The sequence below is a fragment of the Procambarus clarkii genome, chromosome 5 (genome assembly GCF_040958095.1).
Source record: "Procambarus clarkii isolate CNS0578487 chromosome 5, FALCON_Pclarkii_2.0, whole genome shotgun sequence".
Classification (NCBI taxonomy): domain Eukaryota; kingdom Metazoa; phylum Arthropoda; class Malacostraca; order Decapoda; family Cambaridae; genus Procambarus; species Procambarus clarkii.
In genome coordinates, this window is record NC_091154.1 from 12,825,718 (window position 1) to 12,842,812 (window position 17,095).

Below are 17,095 nucleotides of genomic sequence, written 5' to 3' on the forward strand. Positions count from 1 at the left end.
CCACCCACCATGGCCGCCCTCTCCTGCACCACCCATGGTGATGTGCTGCCTCCACCCACCATGGCCGCCCTCTCCTGCACCACCCATGGTGATGTGCTGCCTCCACCCACCATGGCCGCCCTCTCCTGCACCACCCATGGTGATGTGCTGCCTCCAGCCACCATGGCCGCCCTCTCCACCACCACCCATGGTGATGTGCTGCCTCCAGCCACCATGGCCGCCCTCTCCTGCACCACCCATGGTGATGTGCTGCCTCCACCCACCATGGCCGCCCTCTCCTGCACCACCCATGGTGATGTGCTGCCTCCACCCACCATGGCCGCCCTCTCCTGCACCACCCATGGTGATGTGCTACCTCCACCCACCATGGCCGCCCTCTCCTGCACCACCCATGGTGATGTGCTGCCTCCACCCACCATGGCCGCCCTCTCCACCACCACCCATGGTGATGTGCTGCCTCCAGCCACCATGGCCGCCCTCTCCTGCACCACCCATGGTGATGTGCTGCCTCCACCCACCATGGCCGCCCTCTCCTGCACCACCCATGGTGATGTGCTGCCTCCACCCACCATGGACGCCCTCTCCTCCACCACCCATGGTGATGTGCTGCCTCCACCCACCATGGCCGCCCTCTCCACCACCACCCATGGTGATGTGCTGCCTCCACCCACCATGGCCGCCCTCTCCTGCACCACCCATGGTGATGTGCTGCCTCCACCCACCATGGCCGCCCTCTCCTGCACCACCCATGGTGATGTGCTGCCTCCACCCACCATGGACGCCCTCTCCTCCACCACCCATGGTGATGTGCTGCCTCCACCCACCATGGCCGCCCTCTCCTGCACCACCCATGGTGATGTGCTGCCTCCACCCACCATGGCCGCCCTCTCCTGCACCACCCATGGTGATGTGCTGCCTCCACCCACCATGGCCGCCCTCTCCACCACCCATGGTGATGTGCTGCCTCCACCCACCATGGCCGCCCTCTCCTGCACCACCCATGGTGATGTGCTGCCTCCACCCACCATGGCCGCCCTCTCCTGCACCACCCATGGTGATGTGCTGCCTCCAGCCACCATGGCCGCCCTCTCCACCACCACCCATGGTGATGTGCTGCCTCCACCCACCATGGCCTCCCTCTCCTCCACCACCCATGGTGATGTGCTGCCTCCACCCACCATGGCCGCCCTCTCCTGCACCACCCATGGTGATGTGCTGCCTCCACCCACCATGGCCGCCCTCTCCTGCACCACCCATGGTGATGTGCTGCCTCCACCCACCATGGCCGCCCTCTCCACCACCACCCATGGTGATGTGCTGCCTCCACCCACCATGGCCGCCCTCTCCACCAACCATGGCGACGTTCGACAGTTCTTCAACTCTGGGGAGTGGCAGAATCTGGCGCCCATCGAGAAGACCCGCTACGAGAACCTGTATAAGGGCTACTGCCTCCAGAAGGATTTGGGTGAGTATGACGGCCGTTTGTATAGTATTAACTGGCACAAGTCTCTTTAACCTCACACAATCATTAATGTTTCTGCAGATATTGTCTATTACTTCGTTAACCACAGCTGGGTGACTTACACCCTCACAGCTGGGTGACTTACACTCTCACAGCTGGGTGACTTACACCCTCACAGCTGGGTGACTTACACTCTCACAGCTGGGTGACTTACACCCTCACAGCTGGGTGACTTACACCCTCACAGCTGGGTGACTTACACTCTCACAGCTGGGTGACTTACACCCTCACAGCTAGGTGACTTCCACCCTCACAGCTAGGTGACTTACACCCTCACAGCTGGGTGACTTACACCCTCACAGCTGGGTGACTTACACCCTCACAGCTGGGTGACTTACACCCTCACAGCTAGGTGACTTACACCCTCACAGCTGGGTGACTTACACCCTCACAGCTGGGTGACTTACACCCTCACAGCTGGGTGACTTACACTCTCACAGCTGGGTGACTTACACCCTCACAGCTGGGTGACTTACACCCTCACAGCTGGGTGACTTACACCCTCACAGCTGGGTGACTTACACCCTCACAGCTGGGTGACTTACACCCTCACAGCTGGGTGACTTACACTCTCACAGCTGGGTGACTTACACTCTCACAGCTGGGTGACTTACACTCTCACAGCTGGGTGACTTCCACTCTCACAGCTGGGTGACTTACACTCTCACAGCTGGGTGACTTACACCCTCACAGCTGGGTGACTTACACCCTCACAGCTGGGTGACTTACACCCTCACAGCTGGGTGACTTACACCCTCACAGCTGGGTGACTTACACCCTCACAGCTGGGTGACTTACACCCTCACAGCTGGGTGACTTACACCCTCACAGCTGGGTGACTTACACCCTCACAGCTAGGTGACTTCCACCCTCACAGCTAGGTGACTTACACCCTCACAGCTGGGTGACTTACACCCTCACAGCTGGGTGACTTACACCCTCACAGCTGGGTGACTTACACCCTCACAGCTAGGTGACTTACACCCTCACAGCTGGGTGACTTACACCCTCACAGCTGGGTGACTTACACCCTCACAGCTGGGTGACTTACACCCTCACAGCTGGGTGACTTACACCCTCACAGCTGGGTGACTTACACCCTCACAGCTAGGTGACTTACACCCTCACAGCTGGGTGACTTACACCCTCACAGCTGGGTGACTTACACCCTCACAGCTGGGTGACTTACACCCTCACAGCTAGGTGACTTCCACCCTCACAGCTAGGTGACTTACACCCTCACAGCTGGGTGACTTACACCCTCACAGCTGGGTGACTTACACCCTCACAGCTGGGTGACTTACACCCTCACAGCTAGGTGACTTACACCCTCACAGCTGGGTGACTTACACCCTCACAGCTGGGTGACTTACACCCTCACAGCTGGGTGACTTACACTCTCACAGCTGGGTGACTTACACCCTCACAGCTGGGTGACTTACACCCTCACAGCTGGGTGACTTACACCCTCACAGCTGGGTGACTTACACCCTCACAGCTGGGTGACTTACACCCTCACAGCTGGGTGACTTACACCCTCACAGCTGGGTGACTTACACTCTCACAGCTGGGTGACTTACACTCTCACAGCTGGGTGACTTACACTCTCACAGCTGGGTGACTTCCACTCTCACAGCTGGGTGACTTACACTCTCACAGCTGGGTGACTTACACCCTCACAGCTGGGTGACTTACACCCTCACAGCTGGGTGACTTACACCCTCACAGCTGGGTGACTTACACCCTCACAGCTGGGTGACTTACACTCTCACAGCTGGGTGACTTACACTCTCACTGCTGGGTGGACAGCGCTTCGGATTCGTAGTTCTGAGGTTCCGTGTTCGATTCCAGGTGGAGGCGGAGACAAATGGGCAAAAGGTTTCTTTCACCCTGATGCCCCTGTTACCTAGCAGTAAATAGGTACCTGGGAGTTAGACAGCTGCTACCGGCTGGTTCCCTGGGGGGGGGGGGAGGTAACAAAAAATGCAAACAAGCCTGAATGGGTGTGAGTTTTCGGTTGCATATATGCCTGGGGGCCATTCAAGCTTGTTCGCATTTGTGTTCCTCACGTGTGGCCCAAAGAATGAGGTGATTTGATAAAATACTATGCCCAAGATTACCATCAGAGTGCCGGCGGGATGATGGGGAATTAGCCTCGGCTACCATCATCTTTTGTCCGGTCGTGTTGGTCGAGTGGTTAAGGTGTCCTGTACGCCAGATGCAGAGTGCTCCTGGCAGTATGGGTTCGAGTCACTTCTGGGGTGTGAGTTTTCACTTCCATAAATGCCTGGAGACCGTTCATTGCGGAACTTGGGTATACCTTCATTTAATTCGGTGGACCCTGATAAGGTGGTTTTCAATTTTTCAAAGAGAATTCTGTCTCCCATTGAGAAAGAACTTCTCTCTCTGGGGTTAGACTTCGGGTTGACGTGTAAAAAACCTAAATTTGGTAATCATTTTTTAGGTTTTGAGCGGTTATGCAATACATTGAAAACTTGTACCCTAAGGACTGGTACAAATTATAGTTGGACCAATATCATCAGTACTGTTTCTTCCTTAGCACATGAAGTCTTTAATGACTTTGGTAAATATAAATCTACATTCCCTCCTTTTGACAAAAGGAAATTGGATTGTATTAATGGCTTAAAGAATGATAGTAGTATTTGTATTACCAGACCAGATAAAGGTAGGGGTATAGTGGTTTTGGACAAGTTAGAGTATGTGAATAAGGTTGAAAGGTTGTTAGAAGACCCCTCTAAATTTACGTTAGTTGATATAGACCTTTTTTCGTATATTTTGAAATGTGAGGATAAACTAAATAGAGTTTTAAGAAGTCTGAAAGACTCTCTTTTTGATTATACAAAATTACTTGCAACTGGCTCTAAGCCAGGCATCTTATACGGGTTACCTAAAGTTCATAAAACAGGTATACCGATTCGTCCTATTTTATCAGCGATTGGCACTTTTAATTATAAACTGGCAAAGTTTCTGGTTCCATTATTAGAACCATTAACGCATAATGAATTTACTGTGAGAAATTCTCAGGATTTTGTAAAAGAACTTTCCTCTTTAAATTTTGAGTTCCCAACTATAATGGCCAGTTTCGATGTTGAATCACTTTTTACTAATATTCCTTTGTTGGAAACCATTGATATCTGTGTGAATCAATTATTTGCTGACACTAACTTAGTGTCTGGATTTTGTAGTAAAATATTCAGACGGCTGTTAGAAATAGCGGTTAAAGACTCCGTCTTTATGTTTAATAATAAATATTATAAACAAATTGATGGAGTAGCAATGGGGTCTCCTTTAGGTCCTGCACTGGCTAATGCTTTTTTGAGTTTTCATGAAATAAATTGGCTTGATAATTGTCCTTTGGCCTTTAAACCAGTCTTGTACAGGAGATATGTAGATGACACTTTTTTGTTATTCAAGGACCAATGTCATATTGAGAAATTTAGAGAGTATCTTAATGCACAACATAGTAATATACGTTTTACTGCAGAGTGTGAAGTGGACAATTCATTGTCGTTTCTTGATGTAAAAGTGAATAACCTTAATGGGTTCAACACTAATGTTTTTAGGAAACCAACTTTTACTGGTTTAGGTTTAAATTTTAATCCTTTTGTCCCTGATATTTTTAAGAAAAATGCAATTAACACTCTACTGAATAGGGCCTTTGTTTTATGTTCAAATTGGAATAACTTTGACAAAGAAATTAATTTTCTTGTGAAATTTTTTTCAAATAATGGTTATCCTTTGCATATGGTTTATACCTTTATAAGGAATTTCTTAAATAAAAAGTTTCACCCATCGTGTAGGATTACTACAGTAGAAAGGGATCTTAAATATATTAAATTACCATTTTATGGTACTATTAGTTTTTCTGTAAGGAGTCGTTTGAGGAGACTGTTGCAGCATTATTATCCTCAAGTAGACTTTAGATTTATTTTTGTCAACACAAATACCATAGGCTCTTATTTTAAATTTAAAGATAAAGTGCCTACCCCCTTGTGCTCAAATGTCGTATATATGTATAATTGTTCCAGCTGTAATGCTGGATATATCGGGAGTTCCATTCGGAACTTTTAAGATTAGGATTCCTGAGCACCGGGGATTATCTTTTAGGACTGGATTACCATTGTCTAAACCAGCATTTTCGGAGATTAGAAACCATTGTTATGAGTTTGATCATTCTCTGCTGGAATCTGATTTTAAAATTCTGGACACTTGTATAAATGGCCAGTCAGATTTGAGAGTAATGGAATCCTTATATATAAAGGAGCTGCGGCCTCTGTTAAATAGCAACCTTTCAGCTGTTCAATTGTACACTGTATAGTGCACAGTAGGCCCTGTAAATTGATTTATAGTTCATTCTGGTAGTTTAATTTTATTATAATTTTGTTTAGTTTATCATGCCTTTGCCCTTTCTTACTTATTTCAAGTCTTGACATTGTACATTATTATAATCTTTTATTTAGGATATATAATACATTTTTTGGTATTTAATTTTATTTAATATTTGAGTTTTTATAAGATTTTGGTTAGTACTTTATAATTGTCGTTTATTCTGTTTGTATTTTATATACATTTTTTGTAGATTTGTAGTCATTATATGAATATTTGTTATAGTGTTTAGTATCTATGTGTTGGGTATCAAGTTTCACTTCTGATCACTTCACGTAAGTTTAATAGAATGGTTTGTTTTAGTAGTTATAAATTTCGTCTTGTAGTCTTATGGATTTTTAAACTAGCTTTTATATATGTGACAGTTAATAAGTTTTATTTGTATTGATCACTTTAAGTGCGCTTAAGTGTTTTGTTTTTTAAGCATTTTCCTTTCTTTGATAGGCAATTATATTCAGTATGAGTTCTTTGTTTACTAGTTATTTGATTGTGATTTCTGTTTTTTCTTTTAGATCTGATGATGAATACGAGAAGTATTCGAAACGTTATGCATTTTAAAGTAAAGAATCTGAAACAAGATGTTCAGTATATCCCTGGTTTTCCTATTCATCTTAAAATATATATATATATATATATATATATATATATATATATATATATATATATATAACTTTACTCAAGAGTTTGCTAGTGTAGGGCAGTAAACTAGACTAACTTCTCACGTGATCTTGTGTGTCTAGGTATAACTTTACTCAAGAGTTTGCTAGTGTAGGGCAGTAAACTAGACTAACTTCTCACGTGATCTTGTGTGTCCAGGTATAACTTTACTCAAGAGTTTGCTAGTGTAGGGCAGTAAACTAGACTAACTTCTCACGTGATCTTGTGTGTCCAGGTATAACTAACCATCATGCGAGGTGAATATTTCACACAAGCTCTGGGCAAGCTTTTAATCTATAGTCTGTAATGCTTTGTATAGAATAGCATAGCAGCATATTGTTATGTGTACTTATTTAACAATTAACTATAATTATATGATTCCTAATTAATTGTAAATTTCAGGGATAAATGTGAAGGTGCCGAGCTTCATGGTAAAGTTGACAGAAGGTCAGCAACAAAGAGGCTCCCGTCATCAGAGACAAAGTTGCAACGGTCCGTCACAAGTGATGCGGGAACGTCATCGCAGAAGGTGTACTGGAACACTGCCCCGAGGTCAACGGAAGAGGTCATCAGCTGACGACGACGACGATGACGACGACGACGAGTGGACTCCTGAGGTTGAAACTCGTAGTGCAATAACCAGGTCAATCAGACCAGTCTTATCAGTTAAGTCTAGGTAAGTTTGTTTATTACTTTGTCAAGTGTTGCACCGTCCTTTGTATTATGATGACTCCTTGTTGGCAACACCAGTCTTGGTGTACTGGTGATGCACTAGGTCTGTAGGTCCATGGCTTGGTCTGGGAGAGACCACAGTGGTCTGGGACCATAGTTCTGGGAGACCACAGTGGTCTGGGACCATAGTTCTGGGAGAGACCACAGTGGTCTGGGACCATAGTTCTGGGAGAGACCACAGTGTACAGGTCTGGGACCATAGTTCTGGGAGACCACAGTGTACAGGTCTGGGACCATAGTTCTGGGAGAAACCACAGTGTACAGGTCTGGGACCATAGTTCTGGGAGAGACCACAGTGTACAGGTCTGGGACCATAGTTCTGGGAGAGACCACAGTGGTCTGGGACCATAGTTCTGGGAGAGACCACAGTGGTCTGGGACCATAGTTCTGGGAGATCACAGTGGTCTGGGACCATAGTTCTGGGAGACCACAGTGGTCTGGGACCATAGTTCTGGGAGACCACAGTGGTCTGGGACCATAGTTCTGGGAGACCACAGTGGTCTGGGACCATAGTTCTGGGAGACCACAGTGGTCTGGGACCATAGTTCTGGGAGACCACAGTGGTCTGGGACCATAGTTCTGGGAGAGGCAACAGTGGTCTGGGACCATAGTTCTGGGAGAGACCACAGTGGTCTGGGACCATAGTTCTGGGAGATCACAGTGGTCTGGGACCATAGTTCTGGGAGACCACAGTGGTCTGGGACCATAGTTCTGGGAGACCACAGTGGTCTGGGACCATAGTTCTGGGAGACCACAGTGGTCTGGGACCATAGTTCTGGGAGACCACAGTGGTCTGGGACCATAGTTCTGGGAGACCACAGTGGTCTGGGACCATAGTTCTGGGAGAGACCACAGTGGTCTGGGACCATAGTTCTGGGAGATCACAGTGGTCTGGGACCATAGTTCTGGGAGACCACAGTGGTCTGGGACCATAGTTCTGGGAGACCACAGTGGTCTGGGACCATAGTTCTGGGAGACCACAGTGGTCTGGGACCATAGTTCTGGGAGACCACAGTGGTCTGGGACCATAGTTCTGGGAGACCACAGTGGTCTGGGACCATAGTTCTGGGATAGACCACAGTGGTCTGGGACCATAGTTCTGGGAGAGACCACAGTGTACAGTTCTGGGACCATAGTTCTGGGAGAGACCACAGTGTATAGGTCGGGGAACATAGTTCTAGGAGAGACCACAGTGGACAGGTCTGGGACTACAGTTCTGGGAGAGACCACAGTGTACAGGTCTGGGACCATAGTTCTGGGAGAGACCACAGTGGTCTGGGACCATAGTTCTGGGAGAGACCACAGTGGTCTGGGACCATATTTCTGGGAGACCACAGTGGTCTGAGACCATAGTTCTGGGAGAGACCACAGTGGTCTGGGACCATAGTTCTGGGAGAGACCACAGTGTACAGTTCTGGGACCATAGTTCTGGGAGAGACCACAGTGGTCTGGGACCATAGTTCTGGGAGAGACCACAGTGGTCTGGGACCATAGTTCTGGGATAGACCACAGTGGTCTGGGACCATAGTTCTGGGATAGACCACAGTGGTCTTGGACCATAGTTCTGGGATAGACCACAGTGTACAGGTCTGGGACCATAGTTCTGGGAGAGACCACAGTGTACAGGTCTGGGACCATAGTTCTGGGAGAGACCACAATGTACAGGTCTGGGACCATAGTTCTGGGAGAGACCACAGTGTACATGTCTGTGACCATAGTTCTGGTAGAGACCACAGTGTACAGGTCTGGGACCATAGTTCTGGGAGAGACCACAGTGTACATGTCTGTGACCATAGTTCTGGTAGAGACCACAGTGTATAGGTCGGGGAACATAGTTCTAGGAGAGACCACAGTGGACAGGTCTGGGACTACAGTTCTGGGAGAGACCACAGTGTACAGGTCTGGGACCATAGTTCTGGGAGAGACCACAGTGGTCTGGGACCATAGTTCTGGGAGAGACCACAGTGGTCTGGGACCATATTTCTGGGAGACCACAGTGGTCTGAGACCATAGTTCTGGGAGAGACCACAGTGGTCTGGGACCATAGTTCTGGGAGAGATCACAGTGTACAGGTCTGGGACCATAGTTCTGGGAGACCACAGTTTATAGGTCTGGGACCATAGTTCTGGGAGAGACCACAGTGGTCTGGGACCATAGCTCTGGGAGAGACCACACAGTGTACAGGTCTGGGACCATTGTTCTGGGAGACCACAGTTTACAGGTCTGGGACCATTGTTCTGGGAGACCACAGTTTACAGGTCTGGGACCATAGTTCTGGGAGAGACCACAGTGGTCTGGGACCATAGTTCTGGGAGAGACCACAGTGGTCTGGGACCATAGTTCTGGGAGAGACCACAGTGGTCTGGGACCATAGTTCTGGGAGAGACCACAGTGTACAGATCTGGGACCATAGTTCTGGGAGAGACCACAGTGTACAGGTTTGGGACAATAGTTCTGGGAGAGACTACAGTGTACAGGTCTGGGACCATAGTTCTTGGAGAGACCACAGTGTACTGATCTGTGACCATAGTTCTGGGAGAGACCACAGTGGTCTGGGACCATTGTTCTGGGCGAGACCACTGTGTACAGGCCTGGGACCATACTTCTGTGAGAGACCACAGTGTACTGGTCTGTGACCATAGTTCTGGGAGAGACCACAGTGTACAGGTCTGGGACCATAGTTCTAGGAGAGACCACAGTGGACAGGTCTGGGACCATAGTTCTGGGAGAGACCACAGTGTACAGGTCTGGGACCATAGTTCTAGGAGAGACCACAGCGGACAGGTCTGGGACCATAGTTCTGTTAGAGACCACAGTGTATAGGTCTGTGACCATAGTTCTGGGAGAGACCACAGTGTACAGGTCTGGGACCATAGTTCTAGGAGAGACTACAGTGGACAGGTCTGTGACCATAGTTCTGTTAGAGACCACAGTGTATAGGTCTGGGACCATAGTTCTAGGAGAGACCACAGTGGACAGGTCTGGGACTATATTTCTGGGAGAGACGACAGTGTACAGGTCTGGGACCATAGTTCTGGGAAAGACCACACTGGACAGGTTTGGGACCATAGTTCTGGGCGAGACCACAGTGTACAGGTCTGGGCCCATACTTCTGGGAGAGACCACAGTGGACAGGTTTGGGACCATAGTTCTGGGAGAGACCACAGTGTACAGGTCTGGGATCATAGTTGTAGGAGAGACCACAGCGGACAGGTCTGGGACCATAGTTCTAGGAGAGACCACAGTGGACAGGTCTGTGTCCATAGTTCTGTTAGAGACCACAGTGTATAGGTCTGGGACCATAGTTCTAGGAGGGACCACAGTTTACAGGTCTGGGACCATATTTCTGGGAGAGACCACAGTGGTCTGAGACCATAGTTCTGGGCGAGACCACAGTGAACAGGTCTGGGACCATAGTTCTGGGAGAGACCACAGTGTACAGGTCTGTGACCATAGTTCTGGGAGAGACCACAGTGTACAGGTCTGGGACCATAGTTCTAGGAGAGACCACAGTGGACAGGTCTGGGACCATAGTTCTGGGAGAGACCACAGTGTACAGGTCTGGGACCATAGTTCTAGGAGAGACCACAGCGGACAGGTCTGGGACCATAGTTCTAGGAGAGACCACAGTGGACAGGTCTGGGACTATAGTTCTGGGAGAGACCACAGTGTACAGGTCTGGGACCATAGTTCTGGGAAAGACCACAGTTGACAGGTCTGGGACCATAGTTCTGGGAGAGACCACAGTGTACAGGTCTGGGCCCATACTTCTGGGAGAGACCACAGTGGACAGGTCTGGGACTATAGTTCTGGGAGAGACCACAGTGTACAGGTCTGGGACCATAGTTCTGGGAAAGACCACAGTTGACAGGTCTGGGACCATAGTTCTGGGAGAGACCACAGTGTACAGGTCTGGGCCCATACTTCTGGGAGAGACCACAGTGGACAGTTCTGGGACCATAGTTCTGGGAGAGACCACAGTGTACAGGTCTGGGACCATAGTTCTGGGAAAGACCACAGTGGTCCATAGGTCTGGGACAGACCTTAGTGTTCAGGTTTGGAACCATAGTTCTGGGAGAGACCACAGTGTACAGGTCTGGGACCATAGTTCTGGGAGAGACCACAGTGGTCTGGGACCATAGTTCTGGGCGAGACCACAGTGTACAGGTCTGGGACCATAGTTCTGGGAGAGACCACAGTGTACAGGTCTGGGACTATAGTTCTGGGAGAGACCACATTATACAGGTTGGAACCATAGTTCTGGGAGAGACCATAGTGGTTTGGGACCATAGTTCTAGGAGAGCCCACAGTGTACAGGTCTGGGGCCATAGTTCTAGGAGAGACCACAGTGTACAGGTCTGGGCATTTGGATTTCGGGGCTTGACTCATATATTCAATTATTTGCTTATTGTATTTAATAAATCGAAGGACCACCCACTTTTGAGAAAAGAGAGAAAACGAATAAAAGTGATCATTAGAATGACACTAGAGAACCAGTGTCTATGGATAATAATTAAATGAATAATCACTTGAAAATAATGAATAGACTGTATTATTAATTAATTAGATTCAGATTCAGATTCAGATGTTTATTCAGGTAAGGTATATACATACAAGTGATGTTACATTAATGGATTGATATATAGATAGAGCTAGTACATACAATGCCTAAAGCCACTATTACGCAATGCGTTTCGGGCAAGAAAAACATTAATATCTAGAACTTAATACTAATTGAGCATAAAGAATAAAAGATGTTGAGAACAAATACAAATAAAGATAAAAAAAAAGGGGGAACATGACTGAAAAAGCAGCACAAATACAATAGGTTGACAAACAGTGTTGATTAAAAAAAGAGAAAAAAAAGAAAATAACAGACATGGGTTGACAATAGAGGAGTGAGGTAGATTACAGGGAATTTATTAGGTAGTGTTTAGTTTTTATCTTAAACTGGTTGAGAGAGGTACAGTCTTTAACATGGTTGGGAAGGTCATTCCACATTCTGGGCCCCTTGATTTGCAGAGCATTTCTAGTTTGATTAAGACGTACTCTAGGAATATCAAAACTGTATTTATTTCTGGTGTGGTGCTCATGGGTTCTGTTACAACCTTCTATGAAGCTTTTAAGATCAGGATTGGCATTATAGTTTAGCGTTTTATATATGTATAATACACATGAGAGAATGTGCAGTGACTTAATATCTAACATATTAAGAGATTTGAGTAGGGGTACCGAGTGATGTCTGGGGCCAGAGTTGGATATTGTTCTAATAGCGGCTTTGTGTTGGGTAATTAGAGGACGTAAGTGATTTTGGGTAGTAGAACCCCAAGCACAAATACCATAGTTGAGATAAGGATAGATAAGGGAGTAATAGAGAGTCACCAGAGCAGGGCGTGGTACATAATATCTGATCTTAGAAAGAATGCCCACAGTTTTTGAAACTTTTTTTGATATATTTAGAATGTGTCCCTGGAAATTCAGCTTGTGGTCAATGAGAATGCCAAGGAATTTGCCATCTAATTTGTTACAAATTTGGGTATTGTTTATTTTGAGATTTATAAGACTAGAGGATTTACTGCCAAACAGAATATAGAAGGTTTTGTCAATGTTAAGGGTGAGTTTGTTGGCAGTTAGCCAAAGATGGACTTTATTTAGCTCAGTATTTACTGTGGCATTTAGAGCAAGAGGGTCAGGACTGGAGTAAATGAAGGTTGTGTCGTCAGCAAATAGAATTGGTTTGAGGTGTTGGGAGGCATTTGGAAGGTCATTAATGTAGATGAGAAAGAGGAGAGGGCCAAGTATGCTGCCCTGAGGAACACCAATGTTGATGGGTAGGGTGGGAGAAATTGTATTATTCACAGAAACATATTGGAGCCTGTCAGTAAGGTAGGACTCGAGGTATTGTAGGGAGTGTCCTCTGACTCCATAATGATGTAATTTAAGAAGAAGGTTTTGGTGGTTGACAGTATCAAAAGCTTTACGCAGGTCCACAAATAACCCAACAGGGAGCTCCTTTTTATCAAGAGCTGTATGAATCGAGTTAAGCATACTAATAAGTGCATCGTTAGTGCTTTTTTTGGGTCTGAAGCCATATTGGCAAGGGCTAAGTATATTGAGTTTGGCTAGATATGAGTAAAGCTGCTTGTATATAAGTTTTTCAAAAATTTTTGACAAGTTTGGCAGGATTGATATAGGTCTGTAGTTGTTAACATCTGTGGGGTCACCACATTTGTGGACAGGCGTTACTCTCGCTTTTTTTAGAATATCTGGAAAGGTTTGGAGTTCAAGTGACTTGTTGAAGAGCAAAGCAATAGCAGGGGCTAAAGATCTGGAGGCTTTTTTGTAAATTAAAGTTGGTATCTCCTCAAGGGCACCAGACTTGGTTTTAAGGGAAAGGATTATCTCATTGACGTCAGTGGAGTTAATAGGCTTTAGGTACAGAGACTGTGGATAGTTACCTGTAAGATAGTCCTTAATGTCAGTACTGGAAGATGGAATATCATTTGCAAGGGATGAACCAATGGAAGAGAAGAACCTATTGAACTCAATAGCAGAATCAGAGGCTGAAAGCTGACCATCGTTATTAGACAGGAGAGTCGGTTTGTTATTTAAAGATTTCTTTGATCCCAATATTTGTGAAATTGTGCTCCAAGTTTGTTTAATGTTGCTCTTTATTTGAGTAAATTTATCTTCGTAGTAATTAGTTTTGGCTCGTCTAATTATCTTAGTTAGCAATAATGAGTAATTCTTTGAGAATTCTTTGGAGACAATTCCTAACCTATACTTCTTCTCAAGGTCGTGTTTTTTGTTAATGGATTTCAGTATTCCCTTTGTAAGCCAAGGATTGTTAAGCCTTTTGCTTGTGACTTGTTTTGTAAGCCTAGGACAGTGGGTGTTATAAAGGCTAAGAGTTGTTTGTAGAAAAGATTGCACTGCTAGGTTGATGTCCCCTATGTAACCTAATTCGGACTCCCAGTTGACATTATCAGCAGCAGTTATAAAATTGTTTATAGCAGTTTCATTGTGCAGCCTAAAGCTTAACTCCCTTGTTTCTAGAGGTGGTTTGCTAATGTTAGTTAAGAGAAATGTGGGGTAGTGGTCTGTAGTGCTATCGGTGATTATACCTGAAGTAAGCGGAGAGGTTATGTTGGTCCAGATGTGATCTAGAGTCGTGGCAGTGCTATCAGTGATTCTAGTAGGTCTAGTGATTAAGGGTATGAGGAGGCAGGAATTCATACAGTTGAGGAAGCTAACAGCAGTAGGGTGTTCTGGCTCGCAGAGGTCAATATTAAAGTCCCCTGCGATAATTAGGTGGTTTTTGTTCAGTCTGTTATCAAGTATTAGATTTCTAAGGTTTGAGTTGAATACAGACACATCAGTGTTGGGAATTCTATAGACTGCACCCACAGACAGGACAGACTCGGCACCCTTGACTCTGAAGCTGGCGAAGATATACTCCCCATAGCAGTCTCTAGTTCTAATTTCTTTTAAGCATGTTAGTTCTTGGTGGTAGTAAAGAGCAGTGCCACCACCTCTCTGAAGTTGACGACAGTTGTGAATTGCTGAGTAGTTAGGCATGTTAAAGAGTTGAGTAGTATCCTCTTTCAACCATGTTTCAGTAAGTATAATAAAAGAGAATTTGTTGCCTATAGTTTCAATCAAGGCACTAACATCATCGAAGTGTTTACCTAGGGATCTAACGTTCAAATTGATTACAGAGATATTGTGATTATGAGTTAATACATTGTTTACATCATGTGCTGCAAAATATCTGCAATTTAGATCATTAAAGTGATTATTGTCATAGATAGTGGATAAGAGGTTAAGTTCTGGGTCTATACTTGACTGCATAAAAGAAGCTGATTGTAGAATCAGAAATAAGTAGAAAAAAGCTATAAAATAGGGAAAAATATATACACAATACTGTACAAAACAAACACAAAAGGGGCTTACAGGGGTACAATGGAGTAAGGGAGTATGGCTAGGCTAGGCAACCTAGGCAATTAATGAGATTAAAGAAAAAACATGTAAACATGGACTATACAAAACACAAGATATGGAAATACAAAACAAAAAATATAAGCAAGACTAAGCAATACAAAAAAAAAAAACAAATTGAGCAAAAATGAGGTAGATTGCTTACGAGTACTCACAGGTACACTGTAAGTAACAATTAAAGTCAAAGCCTCAAATATCAACATTGGGGAGATATTTCTTGAAGTTCATATATATCTAGGAACCAGTGTAGTTCGTTACTAGTTCATTGTTGAGTTAATAACATAGTAAATCTAAACTACAATAGATTCAAAGATATGATAACTCAATTTGTGAATATTAAAGATTATGAATTACTGAGCAACAGTCAGAGCAAAACACATTAATTACCAAATCATCATTTCTGGCAATAATCTATTCAATGTAAAGATCCTATATGAATTATATGGAAATCAGTAATAATATTAGATAAATTTATACAAAATAAATGTCTTAGCAGTAAGACGATTTCTGTAACACCATTTCGTCATTCTTCCTCGTGGTCACAGGATCCCAATAAAGAAAGAACCTGAGGTGAATATCACGAATGATGAGAAACAACTTGTTGACTCCTCGAATACATGCTGAAATCAGATAAATTTAAGTAGCATTTGATTAGGCTACGATTTATTTCAAATATTCATGAAAACGGAGAAATTGTTGAAATTCAACTAACGTTGTGTATTGGGTATCCTTGCTGTATAACGACAGACTACTCACAAATATACAATCTAGGATGATGCATCAAACGAGAATGGTATACTTAACATGAGCGTATCAAATACTGAGGTCTGCCGAGCGGACTGCTGGGGAGCCGATCGGCCGAGCGGACAGCACGCTGGACTTGTGATCCCGTGGTCCTGGGTTCGATCGCAGGCGCCGGCGAGAAACAATGGGCAGAGTTTCTTTCACCCTATGCCCCTGTTACCTAGCAGTGAAATAGGTACCTGGGTGTTAGTCAGCTGTCACGGGCTGCTTCCTGGGGGTGGAGGCCTGGTCGAGGACCGGGCCGCAGGGACACTAAAAAGCCCCGAAATCATCTCAAGATAACCTGCCGAAACCGCGTCAGCCAGTCCAAGGCGTCCACTGCTGTGTACGTGTAATTACGGGTCGTGGCTTCAATTGTTGACGCGTTATTAACTGGCCGGGCACTATAGAACACGTGAATAAGTAATTGTTAACTGTTAACCAGGTATCAACGTAATTCTTGTCGATAAAAACTCCCCAGTCACTACCACGTGTCTCGCCACTCTTCACACCAGGGATGCCTCGTGTCCAATGGCGTCTCCGCCTTCCCTCAACCCGTCTCTCACATTCACCACAGAAATTATTAATCACGAATAATTCTTTTCCGCGCAATTATGGATGTACTTCGTTAATGAAAACTGGGTTGCAATTATAGGGACTTAAATATTATCATATTCTTGTTTAATGGTGTTAAACGAGAAATGGAGAAGATTTTATTCTCTCCATGGCATTCGCACGTAACAGATAGAACTGCTATTTGATAACAATTTCAGTTAATAACTCTTGGTTTTACATTATCGGGAGTCATATTATCCGTAGGTAATTATTACCCGGAATACTGATAATTTTAGAGAACCACATTCAATTCTCTAACACATTGGTAATAAACGTGTCTAACTAGACATTATCTGACGCAGTGTTGCTACTCGATTTCATGAGAATTCTAGCACTAATATGCAGATGGAATGGTTTAATTTATGTTTACACTACTGTTAG

The 17,095-nt window shown here is 45.3% G+C and overlaps 1 protein-coding gene across 1 annotated transcript in view; it reads left to right on the forward strand.

The window, feature by feature from the left end:
* Positions 1 to 850: 850 nt before the first annotated feature.
* Positions 851 to 17,095, forward strand: part of LOC138351063 (uncharacterized) — a 148,458-nt gene continuing 132,213 nt past the window's right edge. Inside the window, exons 1-2 of the mRNA XM_069302654.1 lie at positions 851 to 1,465; positions 6,989 to 7,262. Coding sequence (XP_069158755.1) covers positions 877 to 1,465; positions 6,989 to 7,262 — 863 coding nt within the window. The 5' untranslated portion in view covers positions 851 to 876. The remainder of the gene's footprint in view (positions 1,466 to 6,988; positions 7,263 to 17,095) is intronic.